This window comes from Balaenoptera ricei, chromosome 4, assembly GCF_028023285.1.
Source record: "Balaenoptera ricei isolate mBalRic1 chromosome 4, mBalRic1.hap2, whole genome shotgun sequence".
Taxonomy (NCBI): Eukaryota; Metazoa; Chordata; class Mammalia; order Artiodactyla; family Balaenopteridae; genus Balaenoptera; species Balaenoptera ricei.
In genome coordinates this window covers 148,767,981-148,787,592 of record NC_082642.1, presented here as the reverse complement: position 1 = coordinate 148,787,592, position 19,612 = coordinate 148,767,981, and the positions used below count along the sequence as shown (strand labels likewise).

The 19,612-nt window shown below is 48.3% G+C and overlaps 1 protein-coding gene across 2 annotated transcripts in view; it reads right to left on the bottom strand.

Moving 5' to 3' along the window:
* Nucleotides 1-19,612, bottom strand: part of HUNK (hormonally up-regulated Neu-associated kinase) — a 105,588-nt gene that overhangs the window by 4,669 nt on the left and 81,307 nt on the right. For both annotated transcript variants that reach the window (XM_059921437.1, XM_059921438.1), the window contains exons 7-10: nucleotides 16,182-16,344; nucleotides 12,206-12,289; nucleotides 7,303-7,350; nucleotides 1,791-1,971 (exon numbers count right to left, since the gene is read on the bottom strand). In XM_059921437.1, the coding sequence (XP_059777420.1) occupies nucleotides 1,791-1,971; nucleotides 7,303-7,350; nucleotides 12,206-12,289; nucleotides 16,182-16,344 (476 nt within the window). The remainder of the gene's footprint in view (nucleotides 1-1,790; nucleotides 1,972-7,302; nucleotides 7,351-12,205; nucleotides 12,290-16,181; nucleotides 16,345-19,612) is intronic.

The window sequence follows — 19,612 nt, the reverse complement described above, 5'->3', positions numbered from 1 at the left end:
AGGTGCAGATCCTGGGAGGACGCCCCCCACACTCGCCCTACTGATCCCTCGCTCAGAGTCAGCCCCGGGGCACAGAGCCAGACACTGCAGTGTCCCCCGCAAGAAGGGCACAGTCACCAGCCCCGACCCTTGAGCATGACTGCCAGCTCCTCTTCATCCCATCCTTCCCGGGAGGCAGTCGGCTACACTGGTCAGGAGAGAAAGCTCTAGAGCCAGGCTGCCTGGTTGGAAATCTAGATGCTGTCACTCACCAGCTCTCTGACTTTGGACAACTCTCTGGGCTATTTCCTCGTCTCTAGAAATGGGGGTGAGAATGATTTCACTGGGTTGAGGTAAGAGTTGAAACAGTGCCTACCGCACAGTGAGTGGTCAGTGCTAGCAATTATATAGGCTCCAGGGTGCTTCTCAGCAACAAGCTCTCAAATCCCAGGAGGAAGGAAAAATGCAAAGAAACAGAGGACAGTTGGTCCAGGAAAGTATCAAGGAATGCACTCCACCTCTGGGGCTGCAAAGTTACCCCCACATATGCAGCCCTGACCTAGACTTTCCTTGGGGAATCCATAGGACGCCACTGCAAAGGGTCCTAACAGGATTTGCTGCCTGTTCCCAAGCCAGAAAGGAGGATCCCCCAAGGAGGGACAAGCACAGTCCCTCCAGTGGGGTCCCTGCCTTCCTGAAACCTGCAGAGTGAAACTGAACTAAATGGCATTGTTCTTCTCTGGGTGAGAACCGGTCTCAGAGTCAAATGGACCGTGCTGCTTGGTGCTGTTTGAATCTCTGATACTTTCCTGCTTCCCCAGGGAACCACTGGTTGATCTCAGACAGCCAGGGCCCTCTTGGAACCTCAGTCTCTTCCTATTTAAAACAAAGAGATCAAAGACTGGACTCCACAATCTCTCCCATCCGCCCTCCGTAAGGAGAACCTCTCCTCTACCCCACAGTTGGCTTCAGGATGCTCCCCGGCCCCCTATGCCCGCCTCCCGGCTCTCCGTGTGTTAACCCCCCCCTCTGCATCGCTGGATGCTTAGCCCAGAGGAAGGAGGCCCGCATGGATCAGTTACCTCATGTGCTGGATGATGAATGAGGCAGAGTAGCCCACACCCGTATCTCATTCGATCCACCCAGTAGCTCTGATGGGTAGATTTCCTCACAAGTAAGGGAACCAATTAAGATCCTCAGTGGGTAAGGAACTTGGGCCACAACCAACTACAGAGCTGGGTTTGAGCACCCTACCTCCACCCCAAAGCCCACATCACTGCCTCTCAGGGTGCACTTCTCTGGTGAAGGCTCCCACAAGAGCACGCCCCCATCACTGCTCCCGCACCACGATCTCTGCCCCTCCAAGTACTGAACACCCGTTCCTGGTTCCATGATACCATGCACCCCAAGCTCTGCTCCCGCAATGCCACGCACCCTGATATCTGCTCTCACAGTACCACACGCCCTGACATCGGCTCCTGCAAAACCGTTCCTCCCGATCTCTGCTCCTTCACCCTGATCTCTTTTTCTGCACCAAAATCTCTACGCCTGTAATACCTTACCCCCTGATCTCTGCTCCCACAATCCCGTGCACCCCACCTCTGCTTTCTCAAATCCTGTCCACACCGGTAGACAGCACCCGGCAGTCTGGACTTGCTTATTCTCAGGTTGCCTTGCACGCATTGATCCTGCTTTCCCATGGGCACGAGAGTCGTGTCTGTCCCAGGGGCCTACACAGCCACCAGCATGGGGTACACGGCGGCCCCGCAGCTGAACACAAACGGCCTGGAGAGCCCCCCGAGCTGACCCACCTTTGTCGGGGAGGCCAGGCTTGGCGGCCTTCCGGTCCCTCAGCAGGGCCCTGGTGCTCTGAGCCTGCGTGATGAGCAAGGCCGAGGGCTGCTTGTGCGACGGCAGGTTCTTATCCAACTTCTTGGAAAATGGCCGGTGAAGAAAATCCCCTCTTTTTTCTTGTTCTTTGGGCTTTTTATCCTTCCAATCAGAAGCAAACATAGGTACTCAGACGCACACAAGAATACACAATGGGGTCCCTCTTTGAAGAGTTATCGAAGTAGAGTTAAGAAACCCCAGTTTTCCAAAACGCTAGGCTCTCAGCTACATGTTGAACAATGGAAGCGCTGAGGCCCAGCGGCTGCTCCAGGGAACCTCCCTCCCTCCCCCTGGGCCACAGCAGGCTCCGGTGGTCCCCAGCTCCCTGCCCTATGCCGTTTTGACGTGTTCCAACAAGGGCAAGATCATCCCTGGGTGGTCCATTATTCTAGAACAAGCTGAACAAACTGAGGCAAAGCAGATGAGGACTCCCGGAAACCTGCTGTCTTATTTATAGCAGAGCCCTAAGATTCTGCCCACAGTAGTGGTTTTGCAAAGGCAATTCTGCAAAGGAAACGTAACTGCTTCCTCGGTGCTTGTGTGTTCAGTCAAGCCGAGGAGGTGGACGACCAGCCCACGGAGCCCTGAGCCAGTCTAGGTGAGTTTCTGACCCCTTTACCCCCACTGGGCACGTGGGCTTTTACTTGTGTACTTAAATTGGCACGATTCAGCCACTTGTGCTGTCAGTCTTGCCTTTATTTAACTCATTTATAATCCCTCTGCTAGGAGTGAATTTGACTGTTTTATATATCTTCCACCCCACAGCCTCAGGCATGAAGGCAGGCACAGAGAGAAAGCTTAATAAATAGTTATTGAAATATTAAAAAGCAAAAACAAAAAAGCCAGTGGAAATGGAAATGAATTAAAATTAATTGGGTTCAAGCTTCTGGGAAGGGTGATGTTGCTAAAAGGAAGCTTTTTTCTGGCCCTAAAGATTATGTTTGATGTTTACTGTTAAACAGAGGCAACTGAATCCGGACCTCACCACAAGGGAGCGGGGAAAAGAGACCGATTTTCACATTTTTTGCCTTAAACCTTAAGAGCATTTGCAATTCAAGAGAGCTCATCTATTTTTCATTGATGTTGTTGAAAAGCTTCTCCAGGAAACATCCCCTTGCACTCAGGTAGCCCTTTCTAATGAGGATTTTCAGAGCCTTTACGAACTGGGGTTCATTATGTCCAGGTTTTGAGTGGGAAAGAACGACTGTGAAGAGATGGACAGTGGGGACGCCCAGCCCAGCCTTGAGTGTCACCATGAGGACAATAGCTCCCTGGGGCCTACGCCTTGGCTGAGGTGGCTCGTCACCCGAGGAGGGGCGAAGTGGGATGAAAGCAGAGGTGAAACTTCTGCAAACACCCTCCCCAGCTTCTGGACAGCCACTGGCACCTTTACTGAGGATGCTTGGAATGCAAGACGCTACTCTAAGAGCACGACCCACGACGAGGCAAATACTGTTATCCCCTCTTGCAGAGGGGACTGTGGTGGGTAAAGAATTCCCCCAGAATATACCCGGACAAAACTATAATTCAAAAAGATCCATGCACTCCTATGTTCATAGCAGCACTATTCACAATAGCCAAAACATGGAAACAACCTAAATATCCGACAGAGGAATGGATAAAGAAGATGTGATACGTATATGCAATGGAATACTACTCAGCCATAAAAAAGAACGAAATCATGCCATTTGCAGCAACATGGATGCAACTAGAGATGATCATACTAAGTGAAGTGAGTCAGAAAGAGAAAGACAAATACCATGTGATATCACTTATATGTGGAATCTAAAATATGGCACAAATGAACTTATCTACGAAACAGAAACAGACTCACAGACATAGAGATCAGACTGGTGGTTGCCAAGGCGGGGGGGTGGGGGAGGGAGAGGGATGGACTGGGAGTTTGGGGTTGGTAGATGCAAACTATTACATTTAGAATGGATAATCAACATGGTCCTACTGTAGAGCACACAAAAGTATATTCAATATACTGTGATAAACCATAATGGAAAAGAATATAAAAAAAGAATGTCTAATGTGTATAACTGAGTCACTTTGCTGTACAGCAGAGACTGGCACAACATTGTAAATCAACTATACTTCAATAAAAAAAAGAAAAAAAAGAATTCATCCAGGAGCCGGACGGCAACTCAGTTTTTCACAGCCCTCCCTGAAAGTCGGTGTTCTTAACGCTTGACTCCACAGTGCCCTCCGGAAGCCTGAAGCCTGGGGCAGGGCCAGGCGTTTCCAGTGCCATAGAGGAAGGCTGGGCACAGCGACTGGCCAGGAGCAGGGACCCCACTGTAGTCCCAGGGCTCCGGGTCGGCATCTGGAATGCTACAGAGGAGGCCGTGGGCAGGACACTACGGAGGGGGAAGGGGGCATCCGCTCCAGGTCAAGGCCAAGCACAATTTTCCGCTGCCCCCCCTCCCCGTTTCTATCAAACACCAACAGGCCCCCGTCTCTACGGCAAAGGAGAGTGAGCTTTCACGTTCCCCAGCCTCCCCCAGGCACCAAAGGGCCTGTCCCGAAAAGTCTGGCAGAATTCCATCCTTTTGCTCCGTTCTATCTCTGATTTTACGAGAAAACTCATAAGTTCTACCTGGTAACACCTTAAACAGGAAAAAAGAAATCAAACACGCTTTTGTGATACATTGTAAAACAGTATTTGAAAGAAAAAGCAAAACTTCAGTCCCCCCCTCCCCCCGCCCCCGGCCCGTTTTTAAGGATTTTTTTAAGAATGATGAGCACACCTTCCTTTGGGCTGCCCCGAGTTCCCTGCACTCAGAGGGCTTCCTGCCGACGGCTTCCTGGGTCCAGCTCAGCCCTTTTCTAACTCTCCGTGGGTTCTCAAAGCTAAAGGATCAAGATGCAAACTTTCAGGGGGCCAGTATCACTACCCAGATAGAGCTCATGAACCAAGAGGTGTACAAGGTATGAGAGTTTTCTGTAGGAAGAGACCAAGGTTGGCTCTGGGAATCTCTCCAACAACCGACAAAGGGGTATTTGGCAATGAGCAGAAAGCCTGCGATGGGGGCAGAAGAAAGGGGACATGGATTTAGGACTAAAGATTGCGGGAAAGCTTGCTCAGGCCCCCCTGTTGAACTTAATCCCAGGATCCTGAACCATGGTGCTTCCTCCATAACCCCCAGAGCACCTTTCTCCAGCCGAAAAGACTGGGTGACTTCACAGTGACCGGTTTCTTGGGAGATACCAAGAGTTCATCACCGGACCGCTCCCTGTGCGGGACAATCCCCTGGGTCAGTCAGTCCCGGTGGAAGGGTCACCAGCCCCCAGGAAACGAGTTTGTTTACAAGCAGCCATCCTCATGCCTTCCAAACACAGGTTACAAATGCAACTGATCATCCAATTCTACCTGTTCATTTGCATGGCCTATTTTCTCCAAAAGAGATTTCCCAGGAAGCAGGACGCTGAATTGCCTTATGTAACAGAAACAGATCTCCAGAAGGACTAATTACGTTCCCCCTTTGACATGCCTGCACCCATTCCCGCGCACCCCACCCAGCAATGCTGACTGCCTTCAGGCCTCTTTGGTTTCCCTGTGATTCTCACGGGAGGGCGGTGCGCCCCTCCCCCACGTGTGCCTAAGGGTGGGCGATGGAGCTGAAGCTTCCGGGGTCTCCTCTGCCCCCTCATGTTCAGTCCGCACCCCCAAGGCAGATCCAAGAGGAGACCGCAAGCAAGCCCCACACAAAACAGCTTCTTGTTTTCTTTCAACCACGTTCCAACCACCACACATGTGCGTGGACATTTACAAAGCTGGACACTTTGAAAATGTGACCCCTTAAAAGGTTACCTACCCAAGACTCTTTGGATGTCGTGGATTGTTTGATGGAGGAGAGGAAGAAACCACTGAGCGAGGATCCACTGGGCTACGGGAGGGAGGCGTCTGCAGGCTCGGCAGCCGGGCCGGGGAGAAGCGGGGAGCCAGTCCTCAGCTTCTGAGATCTGAGCTCCAGGGCGTGGGTCCCCTTAGACTCTTCCCTGCGACTCCAGGCTCCTGGCTCCAAAGAGCCGCAGCCTCCCCCTGCCTTTCCCGTTTTGCTCCTGAAGGTACAGCCAGGTGACCTTCAGCAAGTCACTTCCCCTTGAGGGACGGGCCTCCCCATCTATAACCAAAAGGGTGGGTCCTTCCTAAGCTCTCCGGTTATAAAAAATGAACCCCACATCTCGCCTGCTTCACTGTCTGAAAGGCAAAGGCATTCATTCAACTAGGACAGTTGCGGCCACGCCTCCTGGGGCCACCCCCTCAGCCCCGCACCCCCGGGGCTGCAGGAGGAAGTGCTGCCCAGCGGGGCCACCTGCCCCTCACACAGTGCAGAACTGACCGCAGAGTGTCAGTGATGGCACAGCGGAGGGGCCAGGGGACTGGAGGCGAGCTAAAGCTGTCCTCTTTGAGGAGTCTTCAAGTCCGCTCAGCGTGGGCTTTCTGGAGCCTGGGGTCCCCTTGATGATGAGACAACCTCACCTGGCTGTTTGGAACATCAGAACCAGGTGCGGATCGTGGACACCTGGGATGGCCCAGGGGCCCAGGTGTTGTCTGCTGGTTGCTTTTGGTTCCTTGCTGCCCATCCCATAAGGGAAAGCCACAGAGGCCTGATTTTGCCATAGGAAACAAGCAACTGAGTTGAGAAAAAAGAGGGCTTGGTTCATAAATTAGGCCACTGGGCCGGGAAGCCCTGGACTGTTGTAAACCCCACTTCTTTACAGGTAGAAACACGAACGCATAGCCAAGCGTGTAGTTTTAGCAAGACAGTAAAAAAATGGTCAACTACGCATAGACAGCACTGATCTGATCTGAGGGATTCTGACAAATCCACTTACAACAGGATTCTGCACGGTGGAATTCAGGACAGGATGGAGGCGGGCAGGGTCCAGAGCCCTGGGCAGAGATCTGCCAACCTTCAGGGTCATATGTGACAGTTACAACAGGATTCTGCATGTTGGAATTTAGGACAGGATGGAGGTGTGCAGGGTCCAGAGCCCTGGGCAGAGATCTGCCAACCTTCAGGGTCATATGCGATGGTTACTTTCATGTGTCAAGTTGGCTAAGCCAGGGTACCCCGTGTCTAGTCAAACACCAGTCTAGATGCTGCGGTGAAGGTATATGGTAGATATGACTGCCGTTTAAATTGGTAGGCTTTGAGTAAAGCAGATTAGCCTCTACAGTCTGGGTGGGCCTCGTGCAATCAGTTAAAGGCCTTAAGAGAAAAAGACTGAGGTGTCCTGAGGAAGAAGGGATTCTGCCTCCAGAAGACATAGGGATGAAGCTGAAACATCAGCCCTTCCCTGGGTGTCCAAGCACCACACACACACACACACACACACACACACACACACACACACACACCCCATTGGTTCTGTTTCTCTGGAGAACTCTGACTAAGCCATCATAACCCCCCAAGTTCTTACCTGCACAGCATGAAATTCGAGGTCTCTTGTCCAGGTGCCCAGGGAGGCCTGTAAAAAGCAGCATTTTTCAACAATTCAAGAAGCTGCACTTGTTTATTTCCTAAATTCTACCCCCTCCCACTTGCAGCTCCGGTTGAGGATTCTCCCTTTCAAAGTTTATAGACAAGAAACCAAACTGTCGTGGAAGCAGGCAGCAGATGTCCTAATGCCTGCCTGCCCTGGATAGATTTTCTAGGCAAGATTTTTATTGAAGTCTAGGACACATAACACAGAGGTGCTCCGATGATGAGTAAGGAGTTCAATACGTTTCCTCAAACAGCGAAGACACGTTGAAATGGCACCCTGATCAAGACACAGAACCCAGCTGGCACCTGGAAGTCCCTCGTTCCCAGCATCCTCTCCCTGTCCCCAAAGGTAACCACTGTTCTGATTTCTAACAATTCAGCTTGACCTGATTCCATACTTGATTTTAAAGATTTGTACAGATTTTAAAATGACACAAAGAAAAATCATTGTAATATTTTACCTTTAAACTTAGAGTCTCCGTTATGGGTTTAATTTTATTCCCCCCAAATTCATATGTTGGAGTCCTAACCCCCAGACCTCAGAATGTGGCCTTACTTGAAGACAGGGTCAGGACAGGCCCGTCACATCCTCTTTGAAGCTTGGGGGAGGGGGGAGTGTGAAAGTTTGCTCTCCTTTGCCTTTGAGAAGAAGGAGTGTTGGTGTTACCTTGACAGAGGTAAGCAAGTTAAGATGAGGTCATCAGGGTGCGTTCTAGTGCAATGTGACTGGTATTCTAATAGAAAGGGGGAAATTGGTCACACACACACACAGAACGCCATGTGAAGATGAAGGCAGAGATCGGGGTGATGCTTCTACAAGCCAAAGAATGCCAAAGATTGCCAGCAGCCACCAGAAGCTAGGAGGCATGAAAGATTCTCCCTCACGGCCCTCAGAGGGAACCAATCCTGCAGACACCTCGACCTTGGACTTCTGGCCTCCAGAACTGGGAGACAATACACTTCTGTTGTTTAAGCCACTCAGTTTGTGGGACTTTGTTACGGCAGCCCTAGCAAACTAATACAGTCCCTCCGCCACCCCTGCATAACTTTTCTTCCAAAACTGCAATGTTACTTTGACACTACAGAGAAGCCCTGCTAATGCTAACTTACATTTTGCTACAAATTAGCATTATTCTTCAAGACTAAACAAACTTGGCTCCTGGCTCTCTACAGCTTTAATAAGCCAGTTTAGAAATGATGACTGCTCTGCCACCACCCCCATGGTCCCCCAGGGCCTCTGTCTTAGGAAAAGGAATCTCTGGGGCACATGCCTAAGGTGAGACAAGTGTCCCACTTTTCCAGACATAATCTCTGCCTGTTACAGGAAGAAGAGGGGGAGAAAGTGGTAAAGTCATAAAATGATGACACTGTAGTCCCAAGAGGGAAGTTTTTTCCACTTAATTCAGCCCCTCCGTCTCCTTGGAGAAAAAGAACCAGGATCAAGAAGAAGAAAGAGACCGTCACTTGCCCTCAATGCCCGGACACGGCCCCGGAGCCGCTCCCCAGCCAGCTTGTGTACACCCTTGAACTTCATTCCAGGGCTCCGGCTCACGGCACCTCCCTCCCCTGCCACTTGGCCGCTTCTCCTCCTGGACCAGCTGATGGCAACTGGGAAGAGCCCCACAGAGGCTCTGAGTGGGCTTTACCTGGAAAATCTGGCTTCTTTCAGACTTTCTCACCACTTTTTCTAACTGGCCCCATTTCACTTTCTAGGTTCCAACAGAGAGGAGTTGCATCATCTAGTCAGAGCCTGTAATTTAATTAGCACAAGTATCGCCACAGTTTGGAGAAAACAAATGGATCACAGAAAATTGAAATGCTGTCTTCCCATTAACGTTCCTATTGAAACCCTAACCATTAACTATTTCGACAAATGTTTTAAAATGCTTACTATGTGTTTTCCGGGCCAAATGAAGTAATCAGCTGAGAATAATAATCTGGATGAAAAAAAGAGGCCCCTTTCCCATCGCGGTTCTGACACTTAACACACAAGCAAGGTCGGGTACGAGGGCAACCAAGGACGTGGGCGTCAGCCAGGTGGCTTAGAGGCTGCCTAGGGCACACACATAGGGGCATGCGGTACGTCTAGGTTTCTGTTATTACCTGAGGCCCTAAACAGTCAAACCAAGAGGCAGGGGAGCCTACCAGTGAATTCAGTATCCCCTGGACCCCAGCCGAGGTACCCAACCTCCCTGCAAGTGACTGTAAGAGGTCCCTACCTGCCACAGGGCATGGCCATCAGGTGATGATAATTCGACTTGCACGCTATGGTGCAGGTGGTCCCCTACTTTCTAGGTGTCCCACCTGGAATGTTCGACCTTCCCCAGATGCTGGCCCAATTCTATTTTCTGAGACTAGGACCAAGGTCCACTTGATTATTTCATTTGTTCATTTAGCAAATATTTACTGAGCCTCTACTGGGTGCCAGGCATTGTGTAGGCTCTAGGGACAGGGTGAGGAGCAAAAGTGACACTGTCCCTGCTCTTAAGGAACTCGCAGTCCAGAGTGGGGAAGAGATGATAATCAAATAATCCCTGAACAGACAGAACCCTGCCAATGGGACAAGCCCCAGGAAGCAGAATGTGTGTGACAGTGTTTACTGGAGGGATGCAACCCAGTGGCAGAGGTCAGAGAACGGCAGGGGTCCACGAGGACATGACCCTGCCGTGGGATCTGAAGATACACATTAACTCAGCAGAGAGGGCTGGGGAGAACATTCTGGAAGAGAGAACAGGGTGTGCCCAGCCCTGGCAGCCAAGAGAGCACAGAGTCTCAAGGCCCATGGGACTGAGCACAAAGCAAGAAGCAGGGCTGTGTGCGGGGCCCGGGAGACAAGGCTGGAGGAGCTGGCAAAGGCAGTTCAATCCGGGACGTGGTGGCCACGTCACAGAGTTTGCCTTCCAGGTTAAGGAAGCCTTTGAAGGTTTCAAGCGGGGAGGTGACACGGTCTGACTTGAGTGTGAATCGCTCGCTCTGGCCGGTGTGTGGACAGAGCGCCAGGTAGTCGCGGGGAAGGAGCGGGACCAGTTAGGAAGGAGGCTGCCGCTGAGGTCCACGCAAGAGGTGATGGTGGCTAGGATGGGGCGGATGGAGAGTGGAGGGGTTGGAGAGCTTCAGGAGTCAAACCAGCAGAACTTGGCGACAGACTGGCTCTCGGAGTGAGGGAAAGGAATACGAAGGTCTTCCAGGTTTCTGCCCTGTACTGAGGGTGGGGCTGCCATTTGGAGACAGAAAATAGGGGCCAGGGGTGGGGGGAGATGGGGGAGGAGAGGTGGGGCTGGTTCCAGGTGTGCTGGATTTGAGACGCCTTCATTCACGCAACAGAAGGTTCAGTAAGCAACTGGCCGGAGGGGGGTGGAGCTCAGAGGAGTCTGGCCCTACCCCGTCTCTGCTCTCCCGCTCCCAGCCCTAGGAGCCATGCGTGTGCTTCCCGCCCAGCCCCAGTGCGCGTCCCCCCGCTGCCCCTCCAAAAGCTCATCTCCGTCCTCACCATGCTGGTGCCTCACAGCCAGTCTCAGAGGAAGGAGGCCTGCAGCCTGGGGTCAAGGCTAGGGCCCACCCTGGCTGCTCGGAATGCATGCCCCTCCCCACCCATCGCTGGAGTTCCTTCCTCTGCCTCCCGGCCCACCTGCTCCCCAGCCCCTCTTCACTGCCAGCGGCATCGACGGAGAGATCTGTGCTCACGGTCCTCGCTCCCCCAAACCCACGCAATCTCCTTTCTGCCTTCTCCACCTCCTCCAGGACGAGAAACTGCCCAGCTGTCACCACTGGCTGCCGTATACTTGACCTTTCCCATGTCCTCCCTGACATCCTTCCCTCCTGGGTCTCCGGCTGCCCCGTTATCTTCGCTAGCTTCTCTGTCATCGGCGTCTCCTTTTCTCTGCCTCCTTAAATTGTGCCATCCCCCAGGCTGTCGAGATTGACCAGCCTCGCCCTCCTCCTACGGCCACCCCACGCTACCCCAGCCTCGATGCTCAGGGGTGGCTGCGTTTACACGTGGTGCCCGGCAGCTCGGCAACCCCGTCACCGCGTCACTGGGTTGGCCCGGGCCGTGTCCCACTTTCTGCTGCCGCCGTGGAGCGCAGCCCAGCTCGTTCCATATTCCATGGAAAATCACTGAGAAGACAGGGGAGCCCCACTGGACAAAACAGCGAATGAGGAGCCCTGGTGGGGGGGACCCTTACCCTGTGCTCCAGGCCTTGGATCTCGAGTTCCCAGGTACAGTCTCTTAACAAGCATGTATTTGGGGTCCAAATTTGGGACAATATGATACCAGTTTTTACTCTGAAATCAAAGACTCTTGGTATTTTCTCTCAGGTTCGTTTTAGGTAGCATCAAGTCACCAGGGACAGCTGACTGGAAAGGCTTTTGCTCCAGATACTTTTTCCTGTTCCTCACTGTACTTTGTTCTCCTGATGCCAAGTGTTACACACACTTATATTTTTCAGCACCTCGTTTTTACCTTTTGGAGATCTGACAGCGGATTCCAACCTTGATTCCACTGGGAACCATCCAGGGAGCTTTAAAAAATACTGACCCCCGACCTCGTTGGGGATCAAGAATGGATCGATGGAATCAGTCTGAGGTACGGCCTGGGCATCCAGATGTTATAATGCTCCTCAAGGATTCCACTATGTGGCCACAGCTGAGAACCATAGTCTAGAGACAGAACGATGGCGGCCCCGCTGTAAACCATTTCTCAAAGGCTCAGTCAAGTAAGTATTTGTCTTTGGCTACTTCTGTGTCCCACAATAATTGGTTTCCTTTACCCCTTTCCCCCCAGAATGGAAATCCACTCTTCCTAAGAGATCCTGGGGTTTGCTCTGGGGGCCACTCACCTCATAGGGCTCCTTGGTGGGCCTGCACTTTTCTATCTGGTAGAGCTGGGTCTTGTAACAGATGCTGTCCTGGATGTCGGATTTCTACCAGAGGAGAAGAGAAAAAAAGCCTGGCTTAACTCACAGGAAATAGAAATGTCCATTAAGCATTCATTAATTTTTAAACCAGCGCTTGGCTGAGAAAGGGCAGAAAGTGGTTGGCAAGGCACTTAATTGCAGTGCAAAGCCTCATCCAAGGACGGAGTGTGGGGAGAGCCCGGGACCCAGAATCAGGTGACCTATTTCTGTTCCTGGCTCTGCCAGGAAAGGGCCAGGTGACCCTGGACACATCACTGCTCCTTGCTGGGCCTCAGTCCTCTCATCTGTTCAATGAAGACCGCTCTAAGACATGAAAGCAGAGACCAAGTATGTGAGCTGGGGAGAATACCTTATTTTACTGAATTACTGAATGGGATACAGATGTTGCTTATTTAAAAACAGCCCTAAAATGGATAAATAACAAGGACCTACTGTACAGCACAGGGAGCTAGATTTAATATCTTGTAATAACCTATAATGGAAAATAATCTGAAAAAGAATATATATATATAGGTATAACTGAATCACTTTGCTGTACACCTGAAACTAACACAACACTGTACATCAACTATACTTCAATTTAAAAAAAAAAGGCCTAGTTCCTGCCCCCTGCCCCAATAAATGTCACAGCAATTCATAATATAGCTTAAAGAAGAAGACAGATAACCACACCTAAGATGATCTAGGGGCACTATTTAGGTGCAATCCTCTCTGGCGACAGGTGAAATTAAATGACTGATTAATTTTTCAGCCAACAAATATTCACAGAATGCCTTTACAGGCTCTCCAAATTAAAATCCACGCTTCTAGGTTTTAGAAAGAGGAAACAAGAATCAAGGGATAAGGGGAGAAATGACAAATAATTAAGTTACAATATTTTACTTTTTAGTTCACTAGTTTTGCTTTCAAAATTATACACGGCTGTTAGTAATTGGTTAATGATAGTCAAAACTGGACCAGTGCATAGGTGCAATTAAATTAGCCTTGTGTGGAAATTACTGAGTGGACCAGCTATGGCTGTCTGTGGGGAATAAGTCATTCTTAAAAGCAGCCACCCACCTAGACACTGGTTCTCACACCAGCTATGTCCTATGATTTAAGGTTTAAGGGTGAAACAGACAATAAAATAAGAAAGAACCTTCTCCAGTTAGAACTAAGTTAGTTGAGTTTCCAGGGAACTTCTCAGTAGACAAAACCACAGAGCTTTGCAACACTGCACCATTTGTAACCCTGACGCTGGGCAAACACAGCAGATGGCAAGACATCCAGAGAAAGCAAGACATGCCCTGAGAGCTTCATACAAATGTCTCTTACTTGGGATGAGCCGTGTGATTAAGAGTGTGAGTAACCAAAGTTTGCATATGTAGATGTGGAGGTAGACATAAGAAAGAAACTAGGGTTTCCCTGGTGGCACAGTGGTTAGGAATCTGCCTGCCAACGCAGGGGACGCGGGTTTGAGCCCTGGTCTGGGAAGATCCCACGTGCCGCGGAGCAACTAAGCCCATGCGCCGCAACTACTGAGCCTGCACTCTAGAGCCTGGGAGCCACAACTACTGAGCCTGCGTGCTGCAACTACTGAAGCCCGCGTGCCTAGAGACCGTGTTCCACAATAAGAGAAGCCCTCACACTGCAACGAACAGTAGCCCCCGCTCGCCACAACTAGAGAAAGCCCGTGCGTAGCAACGAAGACCCAACACAGACAAAAATACAAAATATAATTTAAATAAGGAAATAAACTATTTTAAAAACAAAATCCCCTCTATCTTATTGATCAGTATGCAGAAAACTGGTTCTTCCAAAAGAAGAATGTTTGAATCTGCTAGCTTATTCAGGAAAGTAGCAATGTCATCCTTTAAATATGTGAAATCATAAACTTTATAGTCAGTTTCATGGAAACATTTTTTAAAACTAATTTTCGAACAACATTCATCATTTCAAAAAGAAAATCAGCGTGTGACCCTCCTCTGTTCCTTTTACTTGAGAACTACTTGTCCCTAGCATGGTGGTTCCTAAATGGTGTGACCTTGAGCCCATATGAGTGAAAAAAGTTGTTAGCAGGCATCTACAGTATGTGCGCATTTATTTATAAATTATAAGCATGTACTGTACTAACATATGTACATTATAAAATAGGCAATAAAATAGGAATTTAAAAGGATAAGATAAGAAAGAAATATAGGACATATGGTCTTCTTATAAAAGAGAAATGAGAAATGGCTTCAAGTCTAACATGTCTTTTAATCTCATCATCATAGGTGAACAGAGGACCTCTGTTCTCTGGTGTGAGAGAATTTCTTGATCCCTCCTATCACATAATAAAATGATATAAATAACATACTATGTATCAAAGGTCTCATCTTTCTGAACTCCACTTCTCTCCTGCAGTAGCTTTCCTGTGACCGTGACACTGGCTCTGAAATCCAGCTGCATATCTGTTCCCTTCCGAAGTTTCGTCCCATCACTGCTTCTGGAGCACGTTTTTTTTTTCCCCATAAAACATTGCTCTTTTTTTTAAATGCCTTTTACTATAATGTTTCTTCTCATGTACATCATTCCTTTGGTGGCTCACCAGGAAAAAAAGTTGTTTTGTGGATAATTTCCTGTTGAAGCCAAATCTAGGAAATACCCTAAGCTGAATCACCTTAGAAACATCTATACTTTTGTTCCATTGTTTAACAAATCTCCCGTCAAGCTTCTTCATCTATTCGGCAATGTTTTCTAGATGTCTCCCAAATCCATTTGCTAATAAGAGACACATTCTGATCATGCTGTCTTCTGGGCATCATTTTGGTCATTTTCTCCCTCATCAGGGAGAATATCATTTCCCCAACTATCGGTGAATTTTCATCTTTAGCTTTAATGTAGAAACCTCATAAAAGGTTTGTAAACCTATTGTTTAGTGGAATTTTGTGGGATATTGGGCTATCACATGACTTTAAATAGCACCACAAAACTCTACAAGTTCCTCTTTACGTTCTGGATTCTAAATGTCTTCCTAACAGTGATGACCCCATACAACCTGATCTCAAGGTGCCATATAGGCAAGGTGAAGATCATCCTTCAGGAATGGGTATGAAATCAAATTTCAGATGGGCTTCCTGACAGTTCCAAATTTCTCTGGCTGACTTCCTGTTAGATCTGGTCAGTCCTCACCGTTCTGAGTAGGAGAAACAGAAGGAGTGATATGCAGAATCCATCTGCCTGTGATCCAGTTTTCTTTGCAGAATTCTTTTTTATCCATTGTCCATTTGGAAAGAGTTGATTTCGTCAAAACTAGATATTGAAGCATGTAAATTCCCTCCCCCAGGCACGTATGAACTTCATGAGGCAGAAGGATGAAGGTGACCAAAGCATGAGGGTACCATGGCCCAACACAGGCTCCCAGCTCTACCTCCTTCATCTTCAACACATGCGACACCTGGACTATCTGATGCCCAGACTGAGTGAAGGGGCCAAGGTTTCACTTTTGTTTTCTAGAGAAGTAAATGTAAATAGTGGCTTTCTCATCTACCATGCTTTAGAGGTGAAGGCTTGAGGGGCTCTGCTCCCCAACTTTTATGATTACACAAGCCCCAGTGTGTCTACACGGGGACCCCAAGGAGCCAAGAGAAACAGAGCCAAAAAGGCAACAAGAAGCTGAAAGGAAAAGAGGCTTGAATCTCTCACGAGTCTGCCCAGAGCTTAACTCTGTGGGAGAATATTTTTAAAACACCTCAGATAAAAAGCGCTCCCTGAGAAGCAGGTTTTGCTACTATTTTATCCCACCTTCAGGAAACTCAGCCTCACATTAGTTTCAATTAACAGCTCAGATCAAGTGTCAGTAACTGGGAAACATTTCAAATGTCAGAGCTCGTTCTTCCACAGAGAGCAGAGAAAACCACCGCGGGGCTCCACTCACCCCTGACAAATAGCGCTCGAGCTTCTTGTTTAAGAGGAAGTAGATGGCAAGGATGTGGCAGGCGCGGTTGGAGAGCACGGTGTTGATCACGTCGCTGTTCTTGTAGCCCAGCTTCTCCGTCATGTGCAGCACCACACTCGGACTCAGGTCTTCCAGGGAAATCCTGCGGGGCAGAGGGACACAGAGCCAGTCACCTCTCCACCGTCGCTGAGAGGCTCCAGGGCCTCCTTAGCGATGGTCACAAACATGACAGCACAGAAACCGCCCCCCCCAGCACACACACGGGCCCCCTCAGGGACAATCAGTCCATGCGTTCACTCATTCATTCACTTGACTTTTTATTATGAAAAGTTACATATACAGAAAAGTAAAGGGAATAGTCTAATAGCCTATGTGTGTACCCAATTCCTGGTTGAACCAATTGTTAACACTTTGCCTTGCTTTCTTTCTTCCTTCCTTCCTCCAGCTCTCCCTCCCTTCCTTTCTTTCCTAAAGTATTTTAAATCACAAACATCATGACATCTTTTTTCCTAAACACCTCGACGTGCATCTTTAAAAACCAAGGACATCTCCTGTAGAACCACAATACCATCAACACAGCCAACAAAATTTTAGTAATCTCTTAATATTCTCTGATATCTAGAATATATGCAAATTTCCCCAATTGTCCCAAATTTCTTTACAATTTGACATTTTTTCCTTAAAATGTATTTATTGGAGATGGGGTGGAGCCCACACTTAGGTTGGGTGGAAGCTGAGTTGGGAAAGGAGGGTATTCAGGAGCCAGCCCAGAGAGTGTTTAAAGGAACAATGTGAGTTCACAAGTTCACAAATAGGGGATTTGGGGCTCAGCTGTAAAGTAAAGTGCTCTCAGAGGACAGGTTAAAGCTTCTACACAGGAGTATTATGAAGATAAACTCCTTGGGATAAAATGCCAAAGAAATGAATGCCAGGCATTCATTTAACCACTCATTCACTCATTTCGTTCATTCAACAAGTCCCTACCTCATGGAGTTTACATTCCAGTGGGGAAGAGAGAAAATAAATTCATTTATTCTTCATGACAGTCTTATGAGTAGGTACCGTTACTATCCCCATTTTACAGATGGAGAAACTGAGGCCCACAACAGGGAAGTAACTTGCGCAGGGACACATAGGCAAGAAGTGGCAGCTATGGGGAACACAAAAACAGACTGAGGGGCATAGAGAGTATGTGTGTTGGTAGTGGAGGTGTGTCATCAGAGAGAACGTGCTACAGTCCTTAAGAGAGATGCAAATACAGTACTCTGTGAGCGGAAGGCGAGCACATCTGGCTAGAGAGCTCTGTAACCACCGCCAAAGAGTCTGAAGACATTTCTGGTGGAACCTCAGAACCATAACACTAGGAAAAACCACACAGTATAACCCCATAATGGTGCAGAAGAGGAAACCGACTTGCCAAGTTCACAGGCCCGTTAGTAGGGGCAGCAAGGGCAGACCTAGGTCTGTTGACCATTGTAACCTAGGTCAGCTCTCCCTCTATTTGGCTAAGTGCTGTCCAAAGAAAAGGTGCCCAAAAAACCACAAAATCTGCCTTCCTCACTCCTGTTGGCTACAAAATCACAAATTCTAGAAAGCAGGTTGGAGTATGGTTGGTGTGATTAATGCCTAAAAATAATAACGTTTGTTTAAAAAGGATACAATTACGTGAAGATTGCCACAAGCACTTAACACAGAAAGCACAACTGTTTGAAACTATCTGGTAACAACCATGTGCCAGCAGCCCTGCCCTAGGTCAGTGACACCACTGCCGCTTGACCTCACTCCTGGCCAATGAGATCACTGCCCTGACATTGGCCAATCAGACCACAGCCTCATGGCCTCACCTCCCAGCCAATCAGATCATGATTTTTGTGACCCTCCCCCCCCCACCCCTGGCCAATCACCCACAGCTACACACGGATGGCCCCGCCCCCTACCAGGAGCAGGCCCTGGAAGGGAGGGTGCCCTGGGTGTGGGGGGCCACCAGGGTGGGGCTGGGGGTGGAGGAGAGAGGAGGAAAGTGAGCAGGGGGGGACACCCGGTCTCTGCCCTTTGTACCCACTGTCTTCCAAAACAGGTGAACTCTGCCAAACGTAGACTGTGGACTGGCTCTTGACTGAGAGTAGTATTTTAAACATTTTCAATAAGCAATGCATGTATTTAGTGCTCTCCTGTATCAGTTGTTGAACCTGTGTTATCTCTCCAAGTTTCTTTCTTTTTTTTTAATTTTATTTTTTTATACAGCAGGTTCTTATTAGTTATCCATTTTATACATATTAGTGTATATATGTCAATCCCAATCTCCCAGTTCATCCCACCACCAACCCCTCCCCCCCGCCGCTTTCCCCCCTTGGTGGATAAAGAAGATGTGGCACATATATACAATGGAATAGTACTCAGCCATAAAAAGAAACGAAATTGGGTCATTTGTAGAGACGTGGATGAATCTAGAGACTGTCATACAGAGTGAAGTAAGTCAGAAAGAGAAAAACAAATATCGTATATTAATGCATATATGTGGAAACTAGAAAAATGGTACAGATGAACTGGTTTGCAGGGCAGAAATTGAGACACAGATGTAGAGAACAAACGTATCCCTCCAAGGTTTGATGATATAGACAATGGTAAAAAATGTTCCAGAACACTAGGTATAATTTTGAGTAAATTTGCATTAAATCCAATTTTATTCCACTTTGGTCTAATTCTGTCCTGTGAACCAATGACCTGCTTTCCCTCCCACTCATCTCCAGAGCTAACTGGAGGTGTGGGAGAGTGTCCAGGCCCAGGCAGGACAGGAAGGAGGTAGCCAAGGTCGGCTCTAAAAAAAATGTCTGCTCCCAGAACAGGGAGGGGAGCCTGGCACACAGCAAACATCTGTGACGACTGGCATGAACATTTATCATAAAGAGTTTACATTTAAAGACATTTTCCTCTTGCGTCTTGGGGATATCAACTTGGAGGCCCAAATGAATTAACAGAAGGCTTTACAGAAGAGTGATATAAAACACAGGACCTTTTTTTTCTCTTTCCCAGACGTAAAACATTGACAACATCTAAAATAATTAAATCTGGGGCTATGAATGTCGGGAAGCTATAAAATAGACTTTATAAAGAAAATATTCCTTTCCCTGGTCACATGTTCTTACTCCCTTCATCTGTGTGCTGGTAAAACCAGAAAAATAATCATCAAAAGCACTTTTTTTTTTTTGCATCATATATTTTTCATAATAAAGACTGTAAATAACACGTGTCTTTCCCAATAGTTGAGATTTCTGGTTTCATTACTTAAAAACTGGACATTGATTTGCCTCGAGTATAAAATGAGTAACGAATCTTACCTAAACAGAAGATATTGAGCTGCTGTTTTCCTTAATATACAAGCTCTTAACCATTTTTACAATCTACCCAAC